Source organism: Saimiri boliviensis, chromosome 4, assembly GCF_048565385.1.
Source record: "Saimiri boliviensis isolate mSaiBol1 chromosome 4, mSaiBol1.pri, whole genome shotgun sequence".
NCBI classification, from domain to species: Eukaryota; Metazoa; Chordata; class Mammalia; order Primates; family Cebidae; genus Saimiri; species Saimiri boliviensis.
The window spans coordinates 164,963,714-164,987,345 of record NC_133452.1 but is presented as its reverse complement, the minus strand read 5'-3'; the positions used below and the strand labels follow the sequence as shown (position 1 = coordinate 164,987,345).

General features: G+C 41.3%; 1 protein-coding gene across 4 annotated transcripts in view; it reads right to left on the bottom strand.

Moving 5' to 3' along the window:
• Positions 1–1,148: 1,148 nt before the first annotated feature.
• The window catches only part of ZNF391 (zinc finger protein 391), an 80,209-nt gene continuing 57,725 nt past the window's right edge, over positions 1,149–23,632 (bottom strand). For 2 of the 4 annotated variants that reach the window (XM_074398564.1, XM_074398563.1), the window contains exons 3-5: positions 20,349–20,602; positions 12,127–12,387; positions 1,149–4,192 (exon numbers count right to left, since the gene is read on the bottom strand). In XM_074398564.1, the coding sequence (XP_074254665.1) occupies positions 2,200–3,276 (1,077 nt within the window). In that variant the 5' untranslated portion in view covers positions 3,277–4,192; positions 12,127–12,387; positions 20,349–20,602 and the 3' untranslated portion in view covers positions 1,149–2,199. The remainder of the gene's footprint in view (positions 4,193–12,126; positions 12,388–20,348; positions 20,603–23,632) is intronic. The other 2 variants (XM_003944807.3, XM_074398565.1) reach the window with 2 other exon arrangements.

The window sequence follows — 23,632 nt, the reverse complement described above, 5'->3', positions numbered from 1 at the left end:
AAAATGGGCCAAAATACCTATGAGGTTACCTCATCATTCAAAAAACTAAAAAGATTATGCTGCTAAATTAAACCCTATGCATTTAGATTAAAACTAGAGTACTGGCTGGCATTGTACTATGTATTATACAGAGCTTATAAAAGATTTAGGATGATTTACAACTTCAAAATGGCTAATGTAAAGAAGGTGTCTAACATAGGACAATAATCCAAACCAGCACTACAAAGGATTTCTGAGAAGGCAGGGAACTGAAAGTGTCACAGAGTCAGGATATGAGCGTGGCCTTTAAAAAAGGGATAGGGGTTTCTGGAACACAAATAAGAAAGCAGAACACGTAAAAGTGCTAAGGAATAGTTTGAAAAGAAGCCAAGTGTGAGAACAGGGTACAGTAGGAACAAAAAACAGGCCTGCCTGCATGCATTATCTTTGAGAAGAGAAAGTAAGTAAGTAAGTAGATCGAACTATGAAATACCTTTAAGTTAAAGAAGTTTACATTTTGGGCAGAGGTCACTGGGAAACTGCAGCCTATTTTTAACAAAGTAGTCGTTTAGTAAGGAGCTAGATAATGGTAGTGAGTCAACAGTGATCAATTTAGTAATCTAGGCACAAGGTACCATGAACTTGGAAGCAGCAGTATAAAGACGTCGATTATTAATCTATATCAAATAAAGGCAAGCTGTTTGATTACAAAAGGATAAAGAGGAATCAGTGAGCATTTAGTGTCTACTCAGCACTTTGTGATGCTTTTTATCAATTAAAAACAATATTTCTGGCTGGTGTGGTGTCTCATACCTATAATGTCAGTGTTTCGGGAAGCCGACATGGGAGAACTGTTTTGAGTCTAGGAGTTCAAGACTAGCCTTGCCAACATAGTGAGATCCTGTCTCCACAAAAAATGTTTAACATTTTGGGTGTGGTGGTGTACACCTGCTGCCCTAGCTACTCAGGAAGCTTTGGCAGGAGCCCGAGAGTTCAAGGCTGCAGTGAGCTATAACTGTGCCATTGTACTCCAGCCTGGACAACAGAGCAAGACCTTCTTTCAAAAATAAAACAAAAACAAACAAACAAAGATTTCCGTCTTCAAGAAGTGTATAATCTAATTGTACTATCTCAAGTTTTATAACTTGATAAAATGAGATTATTCTGGCCTAACCCTCGCCGCATGTCACAGAGCTGATCATTGATAATCAAAGAAGCACTGGGAGGTAGGAAAAGGTAGATCGGCACAGAATCATGGATCCTGAAGGAAGCTTAGGCTTTAAGGCGTAACAGTGACAAAAAGTGCCAATTTTGCAAATGTCAAGTAGGAATAGGACTGAGAAACAGGCACTGGGTTTGTCCTTGAGAGATCAACCTTCCAAGATTGGTGAGGGTCAAAGCCACAGAGCCTAAGTTTCACGAAGTAAATAAAAGAAAAGGATTTTTTTTAAAAAAGGCTCAGCAATTGGCAACTTTTTACCCCAAGATCATGAAGAAATGTCTCCAAGATTTTTAGAACATTTTTCTTAAAAATGTGATAAAATAACACTAGGATTAGTTAGGCATTAGGCACATTAGTAAAAAAATGAGTTATATTTTGAGGAAAAATGCTACATCAAGAAAGGTGCGTGAAGGAAGAAGATGAGAAAAATCTATCTTTTCAAGTCAGAAGAATGAATTTGCCTCAACACTATTATCCCCAGACTGGTGAGAAGTTTTTAGTCCTGTTCTGAAGCGAGATCCCTCACTTCTGTTACTGGAGCCAGCAAGTATGAAGACACACACACAGGATTTTCTCTTCATGTAAAGGGGCTGATGGGGTTAGAAAACAGAGGATTAGCTGGCAGGGTGGGGATGCACGCTTGATGGAATGATGAGTGGAGAAACGACAAGGTGTCAGGTAGCTTTATATTCTAAAGTTGGAGCCTTTCAGAATATTAGATTGCGTATGTTAAGTTTTTTGAGTCATCTCTGTTTTATTGTGAACTCATTTGAGAAAAGAAAAAGGGGAGGCAGAAAAAGAGGGAGGGAGGGAGAAGCAGAGGGGAGAGGAAAGAAGAATAGACCAACAGAAAGGAGGAGTGAAAGCTTATAATGGGTACAGGTATCTAACAAAAGAAAATTAGAACAAGTACATATACATACTTGAAATACATATGTTTCTATAGTAGGAGGTTAGGTAGGTGTGTTCTTGTGTTAACATTAATAAAAGCTCAGATATTACTCTTTAGTATGTAGGTGCTGATGTCTGATGAGAGTTGAACTCTGACTGAAGGCTTTTCCACAGTCATGACATTTGTACGGCTTCTCCCCGGTATGAGTTCGCTGATGAATAATAAGGGATGAGCTACGACTGAAGCCCTTTCCACACACTCTGCACTCGTGGGGCTTTTCTCCAGTGTGGATTCGCTGATGTTCAATAAGAGATGAACTTCGACTGAACACTTTGCCACAGTCACTGCACTCATAGGGGTTCTCCCCAGTGTGTGTTCTCTGATGTTCAATAAGCGATGAGATCCAACTGAAAGCTTTTCCACATTTACTACATTCATACGGATTTTCTCCAGTATGTATTCGTTGATGCTGAATTACAGTCGAACGGTCACTGAAGGCTTTCCCACATTCATGACATTTGTAAGGCCTTTCTTGAGTATGAGTTCGCTGATGTTGACTAAGGTTAGTGCTTCGGCTAAAGGCTTTTCCACATGCACTACATTCATATGGTTTTTCTCCAGTATGGATTCTCTGATGTAGACTAAGATGTGTGCTCCGGCTAAAAGCTTTTCCACAATCATTGCATTCATAAGGTTTCTCTCCAGTGTGAATTCTTTGATGTTCAATAAGGTGTGTACTTCGGCTGAAAGATTTCCCACATTCATTGCATTCAAAAGACTTTTCTCCACCACGAATTCTACTGTGTATAAGAAGGTCTGATTGGTAACTAAAGGCTTTTTCACATTCATTGCATTTACAAGGTTTTTTTTGTGAGAAAGGTCTTTGGTGTTTAATTAAGTCTGAATTATCTTTGAATTTTTTCCTAGATAGAGGGGATCTATCGCCCTTTGGAATTTTCTGTTGTATGTCAAGGTTTGGGCTTAGACTAAATTCATGGGATTCAGGGCCTCCCTCCTCCGTGAAAATTTCTTTGAGTGTCACTGACACTTTTCTGACCACTGTATTCTCAAAAGAGGATTTCTTCTGTGCAGGACATTTTGTCTTCCTTGAAAATTGGCCTTCATGTTTATAGGTTTCTTCATTTGTAGGACCCTCAGCAGTATTCCCTTTGAGGTTTTCCATTGCTGACCCTGAAAACTCTAGTTCTTCGGAAACAGTGTGATTGGTGTTGATGCTTTGATCAGTTTATATCTCCCTATATGAAAGATATTTAAAGGACAAATGTCATCTGTATCTACTGTGGAGAGAAAAGAAAATAAACCAGCAGAGAAAAGACAACTAATTTGAATTCATGCACACTAGCAACTTTATATGAGCAGAAAACAAAAAAGGACAGTGGAGGATAAGTGAACAAAGCCAGAAGAGGTAAGAGGCAGAATTTTTGCAGTGGGCATGGTGAACACAGAGACAGTAAGAAATATGGAAAGAGTTACTGGGTAACAGGCTAAGCCAAACCAAAGGAAACGAGCAGGTGTACCAGCTGATGACAGAGCGCTGGGCATTAAAAGGTAAAATGACATACTATGGTAGCTTGTTAGCCATGGAAAATGAGACCGACAAGAAGGATGACTAGAATCAAGACTCTCAAATGTAGGGAAAAAGGAAAAAGAAAGATGGCTTGATCAAGCTTGAATGCAACCATTTTCCTGGGATTGAGACAGAATAAAAATTTCAGAAATGATAACTACCACACTGCTAGCCCCATTTGCCCCTCAACCCTTCTTCCAATTATTATACTTCAGGTATTCTTCTAAAGAAGCATACAGTCATAGACTGTCAGTGATTTAACAGAACTTAGACATCATCTACACCAACCCACTCATCTGACAGAAAACAGACTGAGTCACTTGCCTACATGATCCAACCAATTGCAAGGGCTTGGACTAGAACTCATCTTTTAAACATCAAATTGGTGGTCTTCCTATAACACTACTCACCTAGACAGGTATTTCTGGACACTGCCCTCTTCAACTTCCTGAAGATTCAGCAACTACTGTTATTCATCCTCCAACTGGGTCCAATTCACATGCGGGGGTTCCTGCATATTAGAAATGATTTAATATAAGGCTGCTGGTGCTGAAGACACAGAGCTATTCAGAGCTCAATCCCAGTGTTTTTATCTACAGAAAAAGCAGGGTGAACTTGCACAGGATCTATGGCTGGAGGGGCTGGAGACAATGAGTCTCAGAAAGGGACTACAATTGGATGCCGAAAGATGGGTTACATACACACACACACACGTTACATACACAAACACATACACATCATAATTACTTTTGACACTTGTTACTCCAGGTATCTGAGCCTTGCTTTGGAGCCAGTAAATCTGATGGGGCCAAGGCACTTGTATTTTAATAAGCTCATGTGACTTGACAAGTTGAATGTCCAGAAAGAAGCTTAGAAACACAGTCTAGGGTGCTTGAGCAAAGTGCTAGCTGACTGTCTTCTACCCTCCAACATTCTACTCACAGCATTCAGGTATAAAACAGAAACTCAGCTTCCCATAGAACAAAAGGCCCCTTCTCTCTACAGAAGGACTGAAACTTCCCAAAGATCTCAAGCTTCCCAGGTACTAGACAGCTAGCTTTCCCAGATGGCTGTTGTTTAAAAAGCAAACACCTCACATTCATATTGCCTGGCACCAAGTAGTGAGTTTATCTCCACAAAAACAAGGTTGTTTTCTACTTGTATTATAAGAAGGGAGAGCAACAGGGAAGCAAGGCCCTCTCCTGGAAGAGCAGCCTATCAGAGTGTCCAGCAGAGCATCTTGGCTCCAGCAGCCTTTGTCAGAAAAAGGAAGATCTGAGAACGTATGTCTTTTCTTCTTGCCCATCCCCAGACTCTAAATTTCCTCATTAAAGCTCGTTTAACCCCTTCTCTTGTTAATTCACTTGGAACCCGTGTATATTAAAGGAGGCAATGAACTGTATAACAGTTCCCCAGATATTTCTGGTCACGGCATAATTTGAGATACATGAGATTAGGGAGTTAATCTAGCTTCATAAAAGCCTTTCCTTTCTCATAGACTGAGACCTCTCAGATGTGAAGGTTAGCCTTGGAGGATATGCACCAAGAAGCCATACATGGAGAATTTCAAGTAACATGATGATCCTGTCTGTGTTCAGCTTTGCCAAGAACATGCCTTTCAACTGAAGACAGGGAAGACAAAAAGCCCTACTACTGGGTTGATACAGGAGTCAGAATTTCTTGTTGTAGAAAATCACATTAAGATCCAATTGAGGCTGCGTACAGTGGCTCACACCTGTAATCCCAACACTTTAGGAGGCCGAGGCAGGCCGATCACTTGAGGTCAGGAGTTCAAGATCAGCATGGCTAACATGGTGAAACCCGTCTCTACTAAAAATAGAAAAACTAGTTGGGCGTGGTGGTGCACGCCTGTAATCCCAGCTACTTGGGAAGCTGAGGCTGGAGAATGGGTTGAACCTGAGAGGCGGAGGTTGCAGTAGGCCAAGATCACACCATGGCACTCCGGCCTGGCTGACAGAGAGAGACTCTATTCACTCTCATGCTTATTAATATTTTACTGATTGTTAAACGGTGCCAATTTGATATGAGATTATCTATAATCAACTAATGTGTATATACTGTGTATTAGGCTGTTCTTGCATTGCTATAAAAAATATCTGAGGCTGGATAATTTATAAAGAAAAGAGGTTTAACTGGCTCATGGTTCTGCAGCATGTAAAACCATGGTATTGGCATCTTCTCAGCTTCTAGTGAGGCTTTAGAGAGCTTTCACCTATGGCAGAAGGTTAAAGGGAAGCAGGCATATCACATGGTGAAAGCAGGTGCAAAGCAGGGGAAGGAGATGCCACACAGTTTTACACACCTGATCTCACAAGAACTCACTCATTATTGCAAGGACAGCACCAAGCCATGAGGGATCTACCTCCATGATCTAATCACCTCCCATCAGGCTTCACCTCCAACACTGAGGATTACAGTTCAACATGAGATTTCATGGGGACATATATTTAAACCATATCATTCTGCTCCTGGCCCCAAGGTCTCATGTTCTCACATTGCAAAATACAGTCACCTCCTGCTCAATAGTCCCCTAAAGTCTTAAGTCACTCTGGCATTAACTCAAAAGTCCCAAGTCCGAAGTCTTATCTGGAGATGAATTTCTTCCACCTATTAACACGTAAAATCACAATTTATTTACTTCCAAAATACAATGGAGGTTCAGGCATTGGGTAGAGATTTTGGCTGATTTCTCCCATTGTAAAAGGGAGAAATCCACCAAAAGAAAGTGGCCATAGACTCCAAACAAGCTTGAAATGCAGCAAGGCAGTCATTAGATCTTAAAGCTCCAAAATAATCTCCTATATGTCCCACATCCAGGGCATAGTGGTGCAAGGGGGGGTTCCCAATGCCTTGGACAATTCTATTCCTGTGGCTTTGCAGAATTCAGCCCCACACTGCTCTCCCACGTTGCTGAACACCTGTAGCTTTTCCAAGCACAGGGTGTAAGCTGCTGGTGGATCTACCATTCTGGGGTCTGGATAGTGCCCCTTTTCCCACAGCTCCACTAGGCAGTACCCCAGTGGGGACCCTATGTGGGGCCTCCAACCCCACATTTCCCCTCTGGACTGTCCTAAAAGAGGTTTTCTAAAGGGGTTCTTCCCCTACAACAGGCTTCTGCCTAGACATCCAGGCCTTCTCATACATCCTCTGAAATCTTGGCAGAACCTGCCAAGCCTCCTTCCCTCTTGCACTATGCACATCCACAGGCTTAATACCACATGGAAGCCACGAAGGCTTACAGTTTCTACCCTCCAGAGCAGCACCCTGAGCTATACCTGGGCCCACTGGCACCATGGCTGGAGCTCGAGCAACCAGGATTTGAGAGCAGCCTCCTGGAGTGGCGCAGGGCAGTGGGACCCTGGATCTGGCCCTAAAATCCTTAGTCCTCCAGCGCCTCTGAGCCTGTGATGGGAGGCATTGCCTCTTAGATGTCTGAAATGCCTCTGAGGCCTTTTTCCTATTTTCTTGACTAGTAGCACTTCGCTCCTTTTTGGTTATGCAAACCTCTCTCACAAGCAGTTGCTCCATGGCCTGCCTGAATTTCTGTCCTGAAAAAGCTTTTTCTGTCTCTGCAAATTTTCCAAACTTTTATGCTCTGCTTCTCATTTAAATATAACTTCCAACTTTAAGTCATTTCTTCGATCCTACATCTGAGGACACACTATAAGAAAGAACCAGGCTACATACTGTTTTGCTGCTTAAAAATTTCTTCTCCCAGATACGCTAAATCAACATTCTGAGGTGCAAACTTCCATAGATCCCTAAGGCAGGGGCACAAGGCAGCCAAGTTCTTTGTTAAGGCCTAACACACATGACCTTTGCTTTAGTTCCCAGTAAGGGCAGGGGCACAAGGCAGCCAAGTTCTTTGTTAAGGCCTAACACACATGACCTTTGCTTTAGTTCCCAGTAAGTTCCGCATCTGAGACCTTGTCAGACTGGACTTCACTGTCCATATCACTATCAGCACTTTTGTCACAACCATTTAACCAGTCTCTAAGAAATTCCAAACTCTCCCTCATCTTCCCATTCTCTGAGCCCTCCAAACTCTTCCAGCTTCTGCCTGTTACCCAATTCTAAAGTTCCTTCCACATTTTTAAATATCTTCATAGCCAAGCCCGCTCCTCAGTACCAATTTGCTGTATTAGGCCATTCTTGCGTTGCTATGAAGAAATACTTGAGGCTGGGTAATTTATAAAGAAAATAGGTTTGATTGGCTCATAGTTCTGCAGGCCATACAACCATGGTGCTGGCATCTGCTCAGCTTCTGATGAGGCTTCACGGAGCTTTTACTCATGGACGGTGGGAGGCAATGGGGGAGCAGGCATATCATGTCGCAAAAGTAGGAGAAGAGAGAGGTGGAGAGGTACCACATACTTTTACACAACCAGATCTCATGAGAACCTACACATTATCGCAAGGACAGTACCAAGCCCTGAGGTATCCACCTGTACAATCCAGTCACCTCCCGTCAGGTCGCACCTCCAACATTCGGGATAACAATTCAACTTGAGATTTGGTGGAGACACATATTTGAGCCACATCATACTGTATAGGGCAAGAGTCTCAAAGTGTATTTGTTTTTGCATTCAAATAATCTCATTATATCTACAACTGTATTATGCATTAGATGTGTCTGTGTATGTGACATATATGATAGACACATAGAAACTCCATGAGGGAAAGTTTCTACCTGGAAGAAAAAACAAAAAGAATTTGTGAAAGGAATTTAACTTGGAAGTACAGTCTCTAGAAATGGACTTTCTTCCGGCCTGCCTATTCTAAGCATTTTATGAATATTGACTCATTTATTCTTCACAATAACTCTGTGAGATTATTATTATTCTCACAATACAAATAAATAGTGTAAAGTAGAGAGAAGTTAAGTAATTTGGCAAAAGGTCAAAGAATAAATCCTAGATTCAAACTCATTATACTACGTAGTACGTGTTGCTTCTCAACAGACAGGGAAAGAAAGCCTGAGTCATGCTTTCTGTTTAGGGGCTTGTAAATGGCCAAGAAACTAAACTCCACCAGTGTCAGAAGGATATCAGCATGACCTTGACTTCAGAGTGCTGTAGGGATGTAAAGAGTGACTACCTCCCAAAGGCAGTCCTGAAAGGCTGCAGTAAATCTCAGCCACACTAACAGACCTATCTATGTAACCTATGGATTAAAGTCTCTGGCCTTAGCCGGACACGGTGGCTCACGCCTGTAATCCCAGCACATTGGGAGGCCAAGGTGGGCAGATCACCTGCGGTCAGGAGTTTAAGACCAGCCCAACATGGTGAAACCACATCTCTACTAAAATATAAAAATTAGCCAGGCATGGTGACACACACCTGTACTCCCAGCTACTCAGGAGGCTGAAGCAGCAGAATCACTTGAACTCAGGAGGTGGAAGTTGCAGTGAGCCAAGATTGTACCACTGCATTCCAGCCTGGGTGACAGCGAGACTCCATCGAAAAAAATAAAAATAAAGTCTCTGGCCTCCACTGAAGTGCAAGTGGCATCCTCACCACAATTCAGGGAGACATCAGACAGAGGCCCAGAGCTATATGCATTGACTAGGTAATCTGGATTTTGGTCATTGTTCCATTTGTAGCTATATAGAAACCAGGGAAAAATAGGCAATCTAGTTTTATGTCTCCTCATCTGTAAAATGGAGATGCTGGACTTGACTGGTCCAAAGTTATCTGATTGCCAGTAGTTTAACTTTAGATCCCAAACTTTGAAACACATAGCCATCTGCCTAGACTAAGGGGAGAGGACTAGAATGAATCTCCTCTTTTTCAAATCCTCAGAGACATGTAAGATCTCCAGGTATATAATAGGCCAAAAAAGCCCTGTGTTCATTAATCATCTAATGATGAATTAGAGTGAAGGAGTGTTGAAGATATTAAGGGCAATCAACAGGCAAATAAACAATAGTCTCTTTGGCAAAATTTGGCAGACTCACCTAAGAAGGGAAGTTCCTTTAAGAGAAATAAATGTGATGAACACTTTCAGAAAAGAGGGAAGAATACTTAACTCATGTGAGATATGGATCTTACAGAGATTCAGACAGTTGCCGTTCCCTCTTCTGCCTTCTCTTGGTTTTATTTTTAATAAAAGGCAGAAATGGGAAAAGGTCATACTCTAAGGCATCCAGAACTTCTGTCTAGTGATGTCCAGATCTGGCATGTTGAATGCAACCCTAAGGATTAAGAAGTAAAATGAATGCCCCAAAGTAATCCCATCTCCTCTCAGATATAAAGAAAATGACAATGGGCATTTATGTCTGGGTTTTAAGTTCCACCTTTTATGATGAAAGATAAAGAAGACAGATCTAAGTCAAATCCAAACTTCCTCTAAACTCTTCAGGTGATCCAGCCTCTTTGACATTCTCTTCAAATGGGGTATAAAATCAAAGACACTATGGCACTGGTCCCCTTAGTTCTTCCTGAGGGTCAAAATGGAAGACAGATGACACTGCTTAGAGCTGTGCTTCCTGGGCCAAGTCACCTTTCTGAAAAATCTTGCCCGATATTATAAAACACCATTACTAGCATGTGCTTGTCTCTTCTTACAAAGCTTTTGTGAATACTGCAAGTTAAAATATGACAAAACATTTACAACAAAGAATATCATATATAACGTAAGGGAGGTGATGCTATTGCTATGCTTATCTCACATCAATGAATTTGAAAACTGTGATGGTATATGTTTAAGGAAAGATGCTGTCCTGAGGATTTATGAGGCTCCCTTCAGCAGCTGCTGCTCTAGAGGATGGAGAGAGGCATTCTTTTTCCTGGCTTTGGAGGATGTATAGGAGATGGGAAAGGGAAACCTAGTGAATGTGACAAAAATTTCGTGGATAGCCCCTAAACATATTTCAGAGAGGCCAGGAGGTTAGGGCTTGTCTCCAGAATGTTAGGGCCATACCTTTATTCAGATTCCATCCAAGGGATTCCTCCACCACCCCCTTTTCTCCTTTCTTCCTCATACTTTCATTATTTAGGTTACCTTACTGCTCTCTGGTTACTGTATCCCCACAAAAACATTATTAAGTAGTAAGAACAGGCTACAGTCCTAGCAAATCTGGTAGTTAGCTCTTCCTTTCTAACACTAACAGCGTTGGCCACCACAGTAACAATCTTCAGAAATTGGCTCAAAGCACAAACGCACCCATAAAGCACAAACTCACACACAAAGATCCACAGTAACTGTCAATACACCTACGAACAAATAATTAACAACTACTTTATTGTAGTTCCAACCATCATCATCAGAATCATAAAGTAAGAACTGGTACTCACGAGTCTCTGTAACTTCAAGCAAATACTTAGTGTTTTGTTTTGTTTTTTTTGTTTTTTTTTTTTTTTTTTTTTTTTTTGAGACGGAGTCCCACTCTGTCACCCAGGCTGGAGTGCAGTAGCATAATTTCGGCTCACTGCAACCTCCACCACCCAGGTTCAAGCGATTCTCCTGCCTCAGACCCCTGAGTACCTGGGACCAGAGGTGCGCGCCACCACGCCTGGCTAATGCCTGTATTTTTTTTTTTTTTCTTTTTTTTTTTTTTTTTGAGACGGAGTTTCGCTCTTGTTACCCAGGCTGGAGTGCAATGTCGCGATCTTGGCTCACCGCAACCTCCGCCTCCTGGGTTCAGGCAATTCTCTTGCCTCAGCCTCCTGAGTAGCTGGGATTACAGGCACACACCACCATGCCCAGCTAATTTTCTGTATTTTTAGTAGAGACGGGGTTTCACCATGTTGACCAAGGATGGTCTCGATCTCTTGACCTCGTGATCCACCCGCCTCGGCCTCCCAAAGTGCTGGGATTACAGGCTTGAGCCACCGCGCCCGGCCACCTGTATTTTTAATGGAAACGGGGTTTCATCATGTTGGCCAGTCTTGTCTCAAACTCCTAACTTCAGGTGATCCGCCCACCTCGGCCTCCTAAAGTGCTGGGATTACAGGTGTGAGCCGCCGCCCCCGTCCGAGCAACTATTTCATGTGACTCAATTTCCTGATCTGTAACATGGGGATAATAACACTACGTTGTTTCATCGCGTCGATGCGAGGATTAAGTGAGTTCCGCAGTTAAAAACTCTTGGAGCAGCGCCTGCACTCAGCAAGCAACCGAGGAACCACCCAGGACGGAAGCCCTCCCTCGGCCAGCCAGCCGGGAAGGAGGCGCAACCCTGCTCTTGGATCCACCTCCGGGAGCCGCAGGGGACGCCGCCGGCTGCCGCAGAGGGACCGGGCCGGCCAGCGCGCGAGACCCCTCGCCACAGGGCGTCCCAGCCGTGGACGTGCCTGCTGACCGACCTGCGGCCAAACCACCCGCGGCGCTTTTCCCCGTTTCCTTGGAAGAAACCGCGTTTCCACTTTGCAGAACACCCACGCCCACCCACCCTGGTCCCGGGGCCCTGCGCGCCCCACTCACCGGCCGCCTCCGGCCGAGCACCCCGACACAGCCCGGACGGGTCCCGCACTTGGAGCGGAACCGGAGTGCGCGGGGCTTGGGGAAGTCGGAAGGATTAAAGAGAAGCCCACGCGTCGAGCCGCTGCTCCGACGGCCTCGGGTTTGCTGGGAGCGCAGGCGCCCTTCCATTCACACTGCAGCTGGTCGTGCTCTGCTCCGTGTGCGGGGACGGTCACGGCCTAGCAGCCGCCTGGACCTAAGTCTCCGGACACGGACGACCACCTGCAAAACAGAAAACATTGGGAGTGGGCAACAGATCGGCAGCGGTCGCAGCTCTGCGCCTGCGCCGGAGAGCCGGCGAGAGCCGGGCTGTGCTGGGATTCACTTTCCTGGAGGTTTTTGCAAAGGTCCTCACCCGGTATGTGAGAGGCTGGGGCGAGAGGCAAGAGGAAGGGGGTCTGCGAGAGCTCCCGAAGACCACCTAAGACACTGCCACAGACGGCCCAGACCGGTGGTTCACAGAGTTTTAAATAGCGTACACAAATACATCACCAAGCGAGCTTGTTAAAATACAGCTTCTCAAGGTTGACACTCCGGGACTGACTCACTGGCCTGGAAAATGACATTTCAACGGGCATCTCAGTTGATTCTGATGCAGGTGATCTCCCGCCTGTCTGGAGAAACTGGCTCCATTGCACAATCTAGATGCTTAAATACAGTTAAATGCAAGACACTTCTCAAATTTCACCAAAAGAAAAAGATGAATAAAATCAGGACACTACCCTAATCTAGTGGATTTTTTTAAATTCTAGATATTTTTAATATAAGGCAATGAAGTTGCACAATTTGCCCTGGGAGTTTAGAGCACGGGAAACTTACAGAACGAGGGACATGGGAGTTGTTTGGCTAATGGAAGATTTAATGGAAAACATAGGGAAGGGCAACCTTACAGAGTTGACCAACTAGAAGAGTGGAAAGCATGGCAAAGCTGTGGATTTGATATATGACAGCTATGCACAAGTACCATAGAAACATCAAGTAAGTTATAATGAAATCATTATGCAAAAAAAAAAAAAGAAGAAGCATCAAGTAAGTATAAGACATGAGCCATAAAGTATAAAGGAGCAGGATCCAAATTATAAAGCTGGAAAGAATTAGATAAAACCTAATTTTATCATTTCCTATTTTTAAAACTTAAAAACACTTTCAAATTGTGGTACTGCGCTTAACATTAAAGTTACCATTTTAAAGTGGTACAATAAAGTTTTTAGTGGATTCACAACAGCACCATCACTATCTAATTCTAGAACATTTTCATCATCCCTAAAGATGCCCATTGAACAGTCTCTAGTCCCTGCTCCCCACAGTCTCTGCTAACCTTTATTTTACATTTTGTTTCTATGAATTTTCCTGTTCTAGATATGCCGTGTAAGTGAAATAATGCATTTGTCCATTTATGTCTGGATTATTTTTAATTAGCGTAATGTTTTCAAGGTTTATTCACATTGCAGCATGTATCCTTCACGCCCTTTAATGGCTAAATAACATTCCATTGTGTATATGTGTGTGTTTATACATAAACAGTATATAAATATACAGACATAATATTTTGTTTATCCATTCATCTCTTGTTGAACACTTGGGTTGTTTCTGCCTTTTGGCCATTGCAAATAATGCTGCTATGAACATTGGTGTACAAGTGTCTGGGTCACTATTTTCAATTTGTTGAGTATAGAGCTAGGCGCTGAATTGCTGAATCATATAGTAATTCTGTAATCAGCTTTTTTGAGGAACCATCAATCTGTCTTCTACAATGGCTGCATCATTTTACATTTTCACTAGCAATGCAGAAGGATTCTAGTTTCTCCACATCTTTGCCAACACTTGTTAATTTCTGTTTTTGTGGTAGCTGTTGTTGTTTGTATAGCCATCCTAATAGGTAAGAAGCTTTATCTCATTGTGGCTTTAATTTGCATTTTCCTAGTGGCTAGTGATGTTGAGCATCTTGTTGTGTGCTTATTTGTATGTCTTCTTTGGAGAAATGCCTGCTCAAATCCTTTGCCTATTTTTGAATTCGGTTTTGTTGTGTTGCATGAGTATTTATATAATTCCAGATATTAATTCTTCTTCAGATATATGATTTGCAAATATTTTCTCCCATTCTGTGAGTTTTTTCTTTCTTTTGATAGTGTCCTTTGATGCATAAAATTTTTAATTGTTACGAAGCTCAATTGATCTATTTTTAATCACATGTGCAATACTTGAGAATTACATTGTCTGATAAAGACTTTTATGTTTTCTTCTAAGAGTTTTACAGTTTTACATCTTAAATTTAGGTCCTTGATCCATTTTGAGTTAATTTTGGTAGGTGGTGTAAATACTACAACTTTGTTATTTTGCACTTGGATACCCAGTTTTTCCAGCACCATTTGTTGAAAATACTGTCCATTTCCCATTGAATGGTCTTGGCAGTTGTTGAAAATCAATCCATCAACCATATAAGTGAGGTTTATTTCTGGGCTCTCTTTTCTATTTTATTGATCTGTGTATCTATTCTTGTTCCAGTACCACACTCTTTAGGTTACTATAGGCTTGTGTAAAGTTTTGAAATTATGAAGTATGTGTCTTTAAACTTTATTCTTTCCTTCAAGATTTTCTTTAGTTATTCAGGGTAATTTATTTTCCATATAAATTTTAGGATGGGATTTTCTATTTCTGCAAACAAAGGTTGAAATTTTGATAAGGAATACTTTGAATCTGTATATCAAATAGTATTATCATATTATCAATAGTTAGTCTTCTAATCCATGAACATGGGATGTCTTTCCAATTATTTATGTCTTCTTTAATTTCTTTAAGCAATGTATTGCAGTATTCAGTGTACAGATCTTTCACCTCAAGTTTATTCTGAGGTATTTTTATGCTACTTCTAATATGTAAATATTAGAAATATATACTCAATGCCATGAATTCCCCCTAAGCACTGCTTTCACAGCATTCTATACATTTTGATAAGTTGTGTTTTCATTTTCATGTAATTAAAAGTATCTTTTAATTGCTCCTGGCATTGCTTCTTTGACACGTGTTATTTAGAAGTGTATTGCTTAACCTCCAAGTATTTGGGGGATTTTCCAATGATCTTTCTGTTATTGATTTCAAGTTAAATTTATTGTCATCTGAGAGAAGTCACTGTATGATTTCTAATCTTTTAAATTTGTTAAGGTATGTTTTAGGGCCCAGAACATGGTCTATATTGATTAATGTTCCATGTGAGTTTGAGAAGAAAGAGTATTCTGCTGTTGTTGGATGAAGTCTATAAACAGTCATTATATCCAGTTGATTGATGCTGTCGTTGATTTTAGCTCTATCCTTATTGATTTTCTGCTTGCTAGATCTGCCCATTTTTGATAAAGAATTTTTGAGATCTCTGTGATAGTAGATTCATCTCTTCCTTCTTGAAGTTCTATCAGCTTTTGCCTCATGTATTTTGACAGTGTGTTTTTAGGTGCATACATATTAAGGATTATGTCTTCTTAGAGAACCCTTGTTCATTATATAATTCCCCTTTTTATCCCTGATAGCTCTACTTGCTTTGAAGGCTACTCTGTCTGAAATTAATATAGCTATTTTTGCTTTCTTTTGATTAGTGTTAGTATGGTATTACTTTATTGATTAATGTTTAACCTATATATGTCTTTATCTTTAAAGTGAGTTTCTCAGAGACAACTTACATTATTTCTTCACAATTTCTGCCTCTGTCACTGTAAGAGCTTTGTTGAGTTCCTGGAGGACTCACAAAAGCGTGGGGAGGTGGGGGGAGGGGTCCCTTGATAGCTGGGTTCTCCTAGGGTTTTTAATCTCTCAGACTTATCCAACTCCCCAGCAATTCATCGGTTATAGTTGAGGTTTTCTTGCATTGGCACTGGTTCCTGAAGAGGTTTGTGTTCATGCGTTCTTGCTCTAAGAAGCTAAAATACTCTGTTTTGCCTGTCAGTCTCTCCAATTTTAGAGGCAGTGGTTTGCCGTAAAGAGTTGTTAATTTTTTAGCTTAAACTTTTTACTTATTAGGATGAAGTGGTGACTTCCAGCTTCATACATGCAAGGCCAGAAACTAGAAATGCTTAATTTTATTTTCACATTGTTCATAGCAAATGCCATTTTTTGTGTGAGTGTTATATCATGCAATCTTGCTAAGTTCATTTATTATTTGTAACAATATTTTTGTGGTTTCTTTAGGGTTTTCTATATATATAATCATGTCATCTGCAAACAAAATTTTACTTCTTTTTAAATTGGACAATTTTTCTGTTTTTTTGTTTGTTTGTTTGTTTGTTTTTGTGACAGTCTCACTCTGCCACCCAGGCTGGAGTGCAGTGGTGTGATCTCTGCTCACTGCAACCTCCACCTCCTGGGTTCATACAATTCTCCTACCTCACCCTCCTGAGTAGCTGGGATTACAGGTGCCACTATCACGCCTAACTAATTTTTGTATTTTTAGTAAAGATGTGCTTTCACCATGTTGGTCAGGTGGGTCTTGAACTCGCGACCTCAGGTGATCCACCCACCTCAGCCTTCCAAAGTGCTGGTATCACAGACCTAAGCCACCGTGCCCAGCCAGGATATATCTATTAAGTATAATTGTTTTATATTGTTGTTCAAGTCCTCTGTTTCCGTATTGATTTTCTGTCTAGTTGTATCTATTATTAAAAGGGGAGTATTGAATTTCCCCACTATTATAGTAGAGTTTTCTATTTCTTCATTCAGTTAACTTTTGCTTTATATTTTTTGGCTCTGATGTTAGGTGTGTATATATTTACAATTGTTATATCTTATAGTATTGAATATTTTCTCAGTATAAGAAGTACCTCTTTATCTCTTGCAGGATTTTTTTTTTTTTTTTTTTGGTTAAAGTCTACATTTTTCTGACAATAATACTGCCACCCAAATTGTCTTTGGGTTACTTTTTACTTTGAACCACTTCTGTCCTTACATCTAAAGTGAATCTCTTGTAAATATCATATTGGTAGATCTTGTTTTTTATTTAATCCAATCTGCCAATCTATGTCTTTTAGTAGAATATAACAAGTAGTTGAGTTATATTCAATGGAATTACCAATAAAGACATACTTACTCTGCTATTTTTCTGTTTTCCATGTGTCTGGTGTTTTTGTTCCTTGATTCCTATGTTGCTGCCTTTTTCTGTTTTTAGCATACCATTTTGCCTCCCTTCTTCTGTCCTTTTCTGTATGTATTTTTAGGTTTTTTTTAGTGAATACCTTGAAAATTATAATTAATGTCTTAATCTTAAAATAACCTAGCTCAAATAATGCCCACTTAAGTTTTAATAATACACACTTTTCTCATACACATCTCCATATTTTCTCCTGAATATTGTTATTGTCAGAGATTATATCTTTTTTTTTTTTTTTTTGAGACAGAGTTTCGCTCTTGTTGCCCAGGTTGGAGTGCAATGGTGTGATCTCAGCTCACCACACCCTCTGCCTCTGATGTTCAAGCAATTCTCCTGCCTCAACCTCTCGAGTAGCTAGGATTACAGACATGTGCTACCACATCCAGCTAATTTTGTATTTTTAGTAGAGAATGGGATTTCTCCTTGTTAGTCAGGCTGGTCTGGAACTCCCGACCTCTGGTGATTCACCCGTCTTGGCCTCCCAAAGTGCTAGGGTTATAGGCATGAGCCACTGCACCCACCCGAGATTACATCTTTACTCATTGTATGCTCATTAACATAGATTCGCAATTATTATTTTGGGCCTTTGTCTATTAAATCACATAGGAAAAAGAAGTTCCAAACCATAACAAAAGCATAATAATCCTGGATTTTATACATACCTCTGAGATAACCTCTCCTATTGTACTTTTTACTTTCTATGGCTCTGAGTTACTTTCATTTAACTTCATCTGAGTGTCCTTTCATTTCATCATGAAGGACTCCCTTTAGCATTTCTTATAGAGCAAGTCTACTGGTAATGAATTACCTCAGCTTCTGTTTATATGGAAACATCTTAACTTATCTTTTACTGCCGAAAGACACATTTTCCAGGCACAGAATTCTTGATTGACAACTTTTTCCCTTTAGCACTTTGAGTATGTCATCTCACTGTCTTTTGGCCTTCCTGGTTTCTGATGAGAAATCAGTTGTTAATTTTATTGAAAAACACTTGGACATCATAATCTCTTGTCATGCTGCTTTCAAAAGTCTGTCTTTAGTTTTTGTCAGTTTGACTACTATGTTTCTTAATGTGAATCTCTTTGAGTTTATCATGCTTGTGATTCACTGAGCTTCTCGGAGGTGGATATTCATTGCAAATTTGGGAAATTTTGATCAGATTTGGAACATTTTATTATTTCTTCAGATATTCCTTCTGCTCCTTTCTCAATTCTTCCATGATGTTCCACAGGCCCCTCAGGCCCTGTTCATTTTTCTTTTTAATCTGTAGACTCAATCATTTTTTTTTTTAAGAGATGGAGTCTTGCTCTGTTGCCCAGGCAGCAACAGAGGTTCACTGCAACCTCTGCCTTCTGGGTTCAAGCAAAAGACATTCTCCTGCCTTAGCTTCCCAAGTGGCTGGAATTACAGACACCTGCCACCACACCCAGCTAATTTTTGTATTTTTAGTAGAGACAGCGTTTCTCAATGTTGGCCAGGCTTGCCTCAAACAGATTTCATGATGTTTTTCCCGTCTGATCTAATATGCCATTGTACTTCTCTAGTGAATTTTTTATTTGAGTTATTGTTCTTTTGAGCTGCAGAATTAATGTTTGAGTTCCTTATGATTTCTCTATATTGAAATTTCATTTTGTTCAGACATTGTTTTTCTGATTTCCTTTAGTTCTCTACCCATGCTTTCCTTTACCTTTCTGAAAATATTTAAGATAGTTGATTTAATGTCTGACTATCAGTTCCAATGTCTGGGCTTTCTTGGGGATAGTTTCTGTCAAATATATATATATATATATATATATATATATATATATATATATATATATATTCCTGTGAATGGATCATGCTTTCCTGTTTGTTTACGTATATATTTTTTTTAAATAGAGACAGGGTCTCCCTCTGTTGTCCAGGATGGAATACAGGAGTGCGATTTCAGCTCACTGCAGCCTGCACCTCCTGGACTCATGCAATCCTCCTGCTTCAGCCTCCCACGTAGCTGGGGCTACAGGCATGTGCCACCATGCCTGACAAATTTTTGTATTTTGTGTAGAGACAGAGTTTCACCATGTTGTTCAGCTGGTCTTGAACTCCTGAGTTCAAGCAATCTGCCTGTCTCGGCCTCCCAAAGTGTTGAGATTGCAGGTGTGTGCCACCATGCCTGGCTATTATCATTTTTTTGAGAACTCTGCATTCCGATAATTATTTTGTAGTAACTCTGGAAATCCAGTTCTCCCACTCCTCAGGGATTGCTTATTTTTGCTTGTCAGTGCTGGAGCCACTCATATGTGAGTTTTCCAAGTTATTTTTCCAAAGTGTATATTCCTTGCTTTGGAAGGTCACTGAAGTTTCTCTCCTATTGTCTCTGTAGTCAGCCAATGACCCAACAAAGTTTTCCTTACATGTCTGTTTTCCTTGCATCTAAGTTTTCCTTACATCTAAGTTTTCCTTACCTATCAAAGACGGTAGATGAGGGGGAAGTACTGTTCCTTGAAAAAAAAAATTTTTTTTTGAGATGGAGTTTCACTCTTATCACCCACGCTGGAGTGCAATGGCACGATCTCGGCTCCCTGCAACCTCCGCCTCCCGGATTCAAATGGTTCTCCTGCCTTGGTTTCCTGAGTAGCTGGGATTACAGACGCCCACCACCACGCCTGTCTAATTTTTATAATTTTGGTAAAGATAGGGTTTTACCATTCTGGCCAGGTTGCTCTCAAACTCCTGACTTCAGGTGATTTGCCTGCTTCAGCCTCCCGAAGTGCTGAGATTTTAGGCGTAAGCCACTGTACCCGGCCATTTCTTGAATTTTTTTAGACATTGGGAAAGGTTTCATCCCTTTGGAGTTGAAACAATGACTACCCTCTGTGCTGACTCCTCAACAATAAACAGTTATAATCAGAAATGAAAACAATCATGATTTTTAGAATACAGTTATTGCTCACCTTGGCACTAGCAAGGCCTCACCTGGAATGAGGCCCACAGTCCCCACTGGCTGCCTGCCATGGCACTGGCTAATGGATGATGGTATGTGAAACAGGGATAGTCAACAAAATTTACCAACCTCTTCATCGGTCTCTGCCCTGGACTCTGTAAGTGCTTGACTCAACTCCAGAATTCCAAAATAGTTGCTTCAGACAGTACTTGCAGCTCATTAGTTGTTTCATGGAGAGACGGGTTCCTGGACTTTCTTGCTCTGTCATCTTGTGTGACATTATGGTCATTTCCTTTTACAAATAATGGGATGTAGAGTGAAGTGACATGCTCCGAAAACAAGACTAGAATTGAACCGTAATTTCTTTAAGGGGAAGGAGTCTCCTAGATGTAAAGAATGTAAGCAGCAAAAGGAGAGTAATTAGTTGGAAAACAGAGACTTTCTTATTTCTATGTGATTTTTTAAAGACTTTTCTGTTTAAAATTTCTGGACTGCAGAGAAATTTGAAAACTATTTGCAAGCAATTTCTGTGAATTGTGAACTGGGACATGTATGAATCTCTGTCATACTTACCTTTAAAATTTCTTCTATTTCTTTTTTTCTTTTCTTTTCTTTTTTTTTTTTTTTTTTTTTTTTTGAGACAGTCATACTCTGTTGCCCAGACTGGAGTGCAGTGGTGCACTCTCGGCTCAGTGCAACCTCCACCTCCTGGGTTCAAGCGATTCTCCTGTCTCAGCCTCCCGAGTAGCTGGGACTACTGGCACTAGCAACCACGCCCAGCTATTTTTGTGTATTTTCAGTAGAGATGAAGTTTCACCATGTTGGCCAGGCTGACCTCAAGTGATACGCCCACCTTGGCCTCCCAAAGCGCTGGCATTACGGGCGTGAGCCACTGCGACCGGCCGATTTTTCCATTTCTGTATGTTTCTTTATGTGAAAGAAACTTTTGAAATTTAACTTAATAAAATAAAGCCTTCAAGAAACTATGACGGATGACAAATCTGGCCCTACTGCATATTAAAAATGTGTGTGGTTTTTTTTTTTTTTTTTTTTGAGATGGAGTTTCGCTCTTGTTACCCAGGCTGGAGTGCGCGATCTCGGCTCACCGCAACCTCCGCCTCCTGGGTTCAGGCAATTCTCCTGCCTCAGCCTCCAGGTAGCTGGAATTACAGGCACGTGCCACCATGCCCAGCTAATGTTTTGTATTTCTAGTAGAGATGGGGTTTCACCATGTTGACCAGGATGGTCTCGATCTCTTGACCTCGTGATCCACCCGCCTCGGCCTCCCAAAGTGCTGGGATTACAGGCTTGAGCCACCGCGCCCGGCCTAAAAATGAATATTTAACCAGGATAAATTTCTTTCAAAATCATTAGGAACTTTAAAGAAGACATGAAAACAGAAACTACGATGCCATTATTCATTACAGTGACAAACTAATATGTTTGTATAAAGTCATCCTTTTCATAACATGTAATAATGTAATTAAAATATTAATCCATATTTTGAAAATTTTGGTACTATATTTTTTAAATGTTTACAGGCATAATTGTATGTGAAATTCAATAAGGAAGATTTCAGTGGCCGTCATTATTATCCATTCCACTTCAGGGCTATTACCGGCAATAATTTTTCTCCTATAGAGGAAGAAGGTGTTAAACATGATCTGCTTTGGATGTCAAATATGCTTGCTGAAGGGACGCAAGTTACCTTCCTAAACAACGTAAAAGGAACCTGAGACTATTCGGTGTACTGCGGGCGTTACTCCTGCAGAAGCCGAGGGTGTGAGAGGATAAACCGAGACCACCCCACAGTGGGCAGGAAGACGGGCACCCAGAGCGTTCCCAGCACTACCCTCGGTTCCTGCGAACGACAAAACGAAGAGCGCAGCTGACGGCCGTGGAGCCAATCGGCGACCGTGGTTTAGAGCTGTCGTCATGGAAACACCGCTTCCGGCGCCTCCAGTGCGTCATCTTTCGTGGCCAGCCTTCGGGCTCCGACCCATCAGCCCGCGTTAGCCAGACGGGGTGGAGCGTGCGATGGCGGTATGACTAATGTCGCCTAAAATACTGGTTGACAGAACACTTTTCAGCTAAGGAAAAGCGAGCTGTCTATGGAGAATGCCCCATTCTTGGTTGGGTCCCTCGCAGCCCGCCGCGCGTGCGAGCTTCCGGAAGGCTCGTGACGCGACCTGGCAATCGGCCGGGCTTATCGTGACATCTCGGGTGCTTCCGTCAATGTCGGGGTTGGTTGGAGGCGGGTTTGCACATGAAAGGCTTTCTGTAACATTAGTCTCCCCTTTCCATTCTCTTCTCCTGCTTAGGTTTTTACGGAGGGAGGAATCAGCAGTTTGGCACCAAAAGATAAGCTTCTGGGATGCGCCCTGTTCAAGCCATAGATTGGGACAGACTCGGTGTGGCTGTTTCTACCTGGGTGGTTTAAGAGATCCATGCTTATTCTTTAATAACAATGCCATGCACCAGCATTGCGACCTTCATGGGTTTTATGTAAATCACTCGGTCATTCTTGTGACCTCCCGAAACTGATAGGATTTGGGGATGAAGGTTGCAGCGTCCTTTCTCCAGCTGTGAGTGAAGATCCTATCCGTAGAGATTCATTCTGTTAGTTCGACGGTTATTGTTTCTTTGAAATTCCAGGCCCAGGGCCATAGAATTTAAATACCTACCAAGAGTGAAAGCATAAGCAATATTTTTCAAACAGAATAGAAAATACTGGAGTGCAATGCTTAGTAAAGTTTTTGTGTATTCGATGTGTGTACTGGTTGTAAAATGTATTTTGTACTGTGTGGTCGAAAGTTGAAAGACAAAGTATTGCTTCCGGTAAGCTGCATATCATTCAGCCCAGTAGGAGATCGACCCCACAGCCCTCCCTTTTTTAGTCTTCAGAAGTTGACCTCTGCCTCTAAAACAGAAAATTGCTTCTTGAAATTATCAAATGAACTAAGTTAGCTGATGTTGAGGAATGCTCTGAGTAGCCTACCAGAGAAGATTAGCGTTTACATGGGGGCACAATATTCAAAGAGGGAAGACACAGTGACTAGTATTTCTCAAATGTTGGGACGATTGTGAATCATCAGATTAATTCAGCAGCTTGTAAACGGTGTTAAAAGAGAAACAACAAATATGTATATCAGAATAGCTAACATACATAATAAGAGTGACCTGGAGTAGCAAATATTTATAGTGAGAATAATGTTTTGTGAAATTTTGTTCCAGTTAGATACAACACACAAACACACCGTAGTTTGTAGTAGATTGCTCCCTTCCTTTCTTTTCTCTTTTTCTTTTATTTGTCTTCCTCCCTCCCTCCCTTCTCCTCCTTCCCTTCCTCCTCCTCTTGTTGTAGAATGTCTTATATGCAAGGTTCTTTGAACTGGCTGCACCATAGGCCAAAC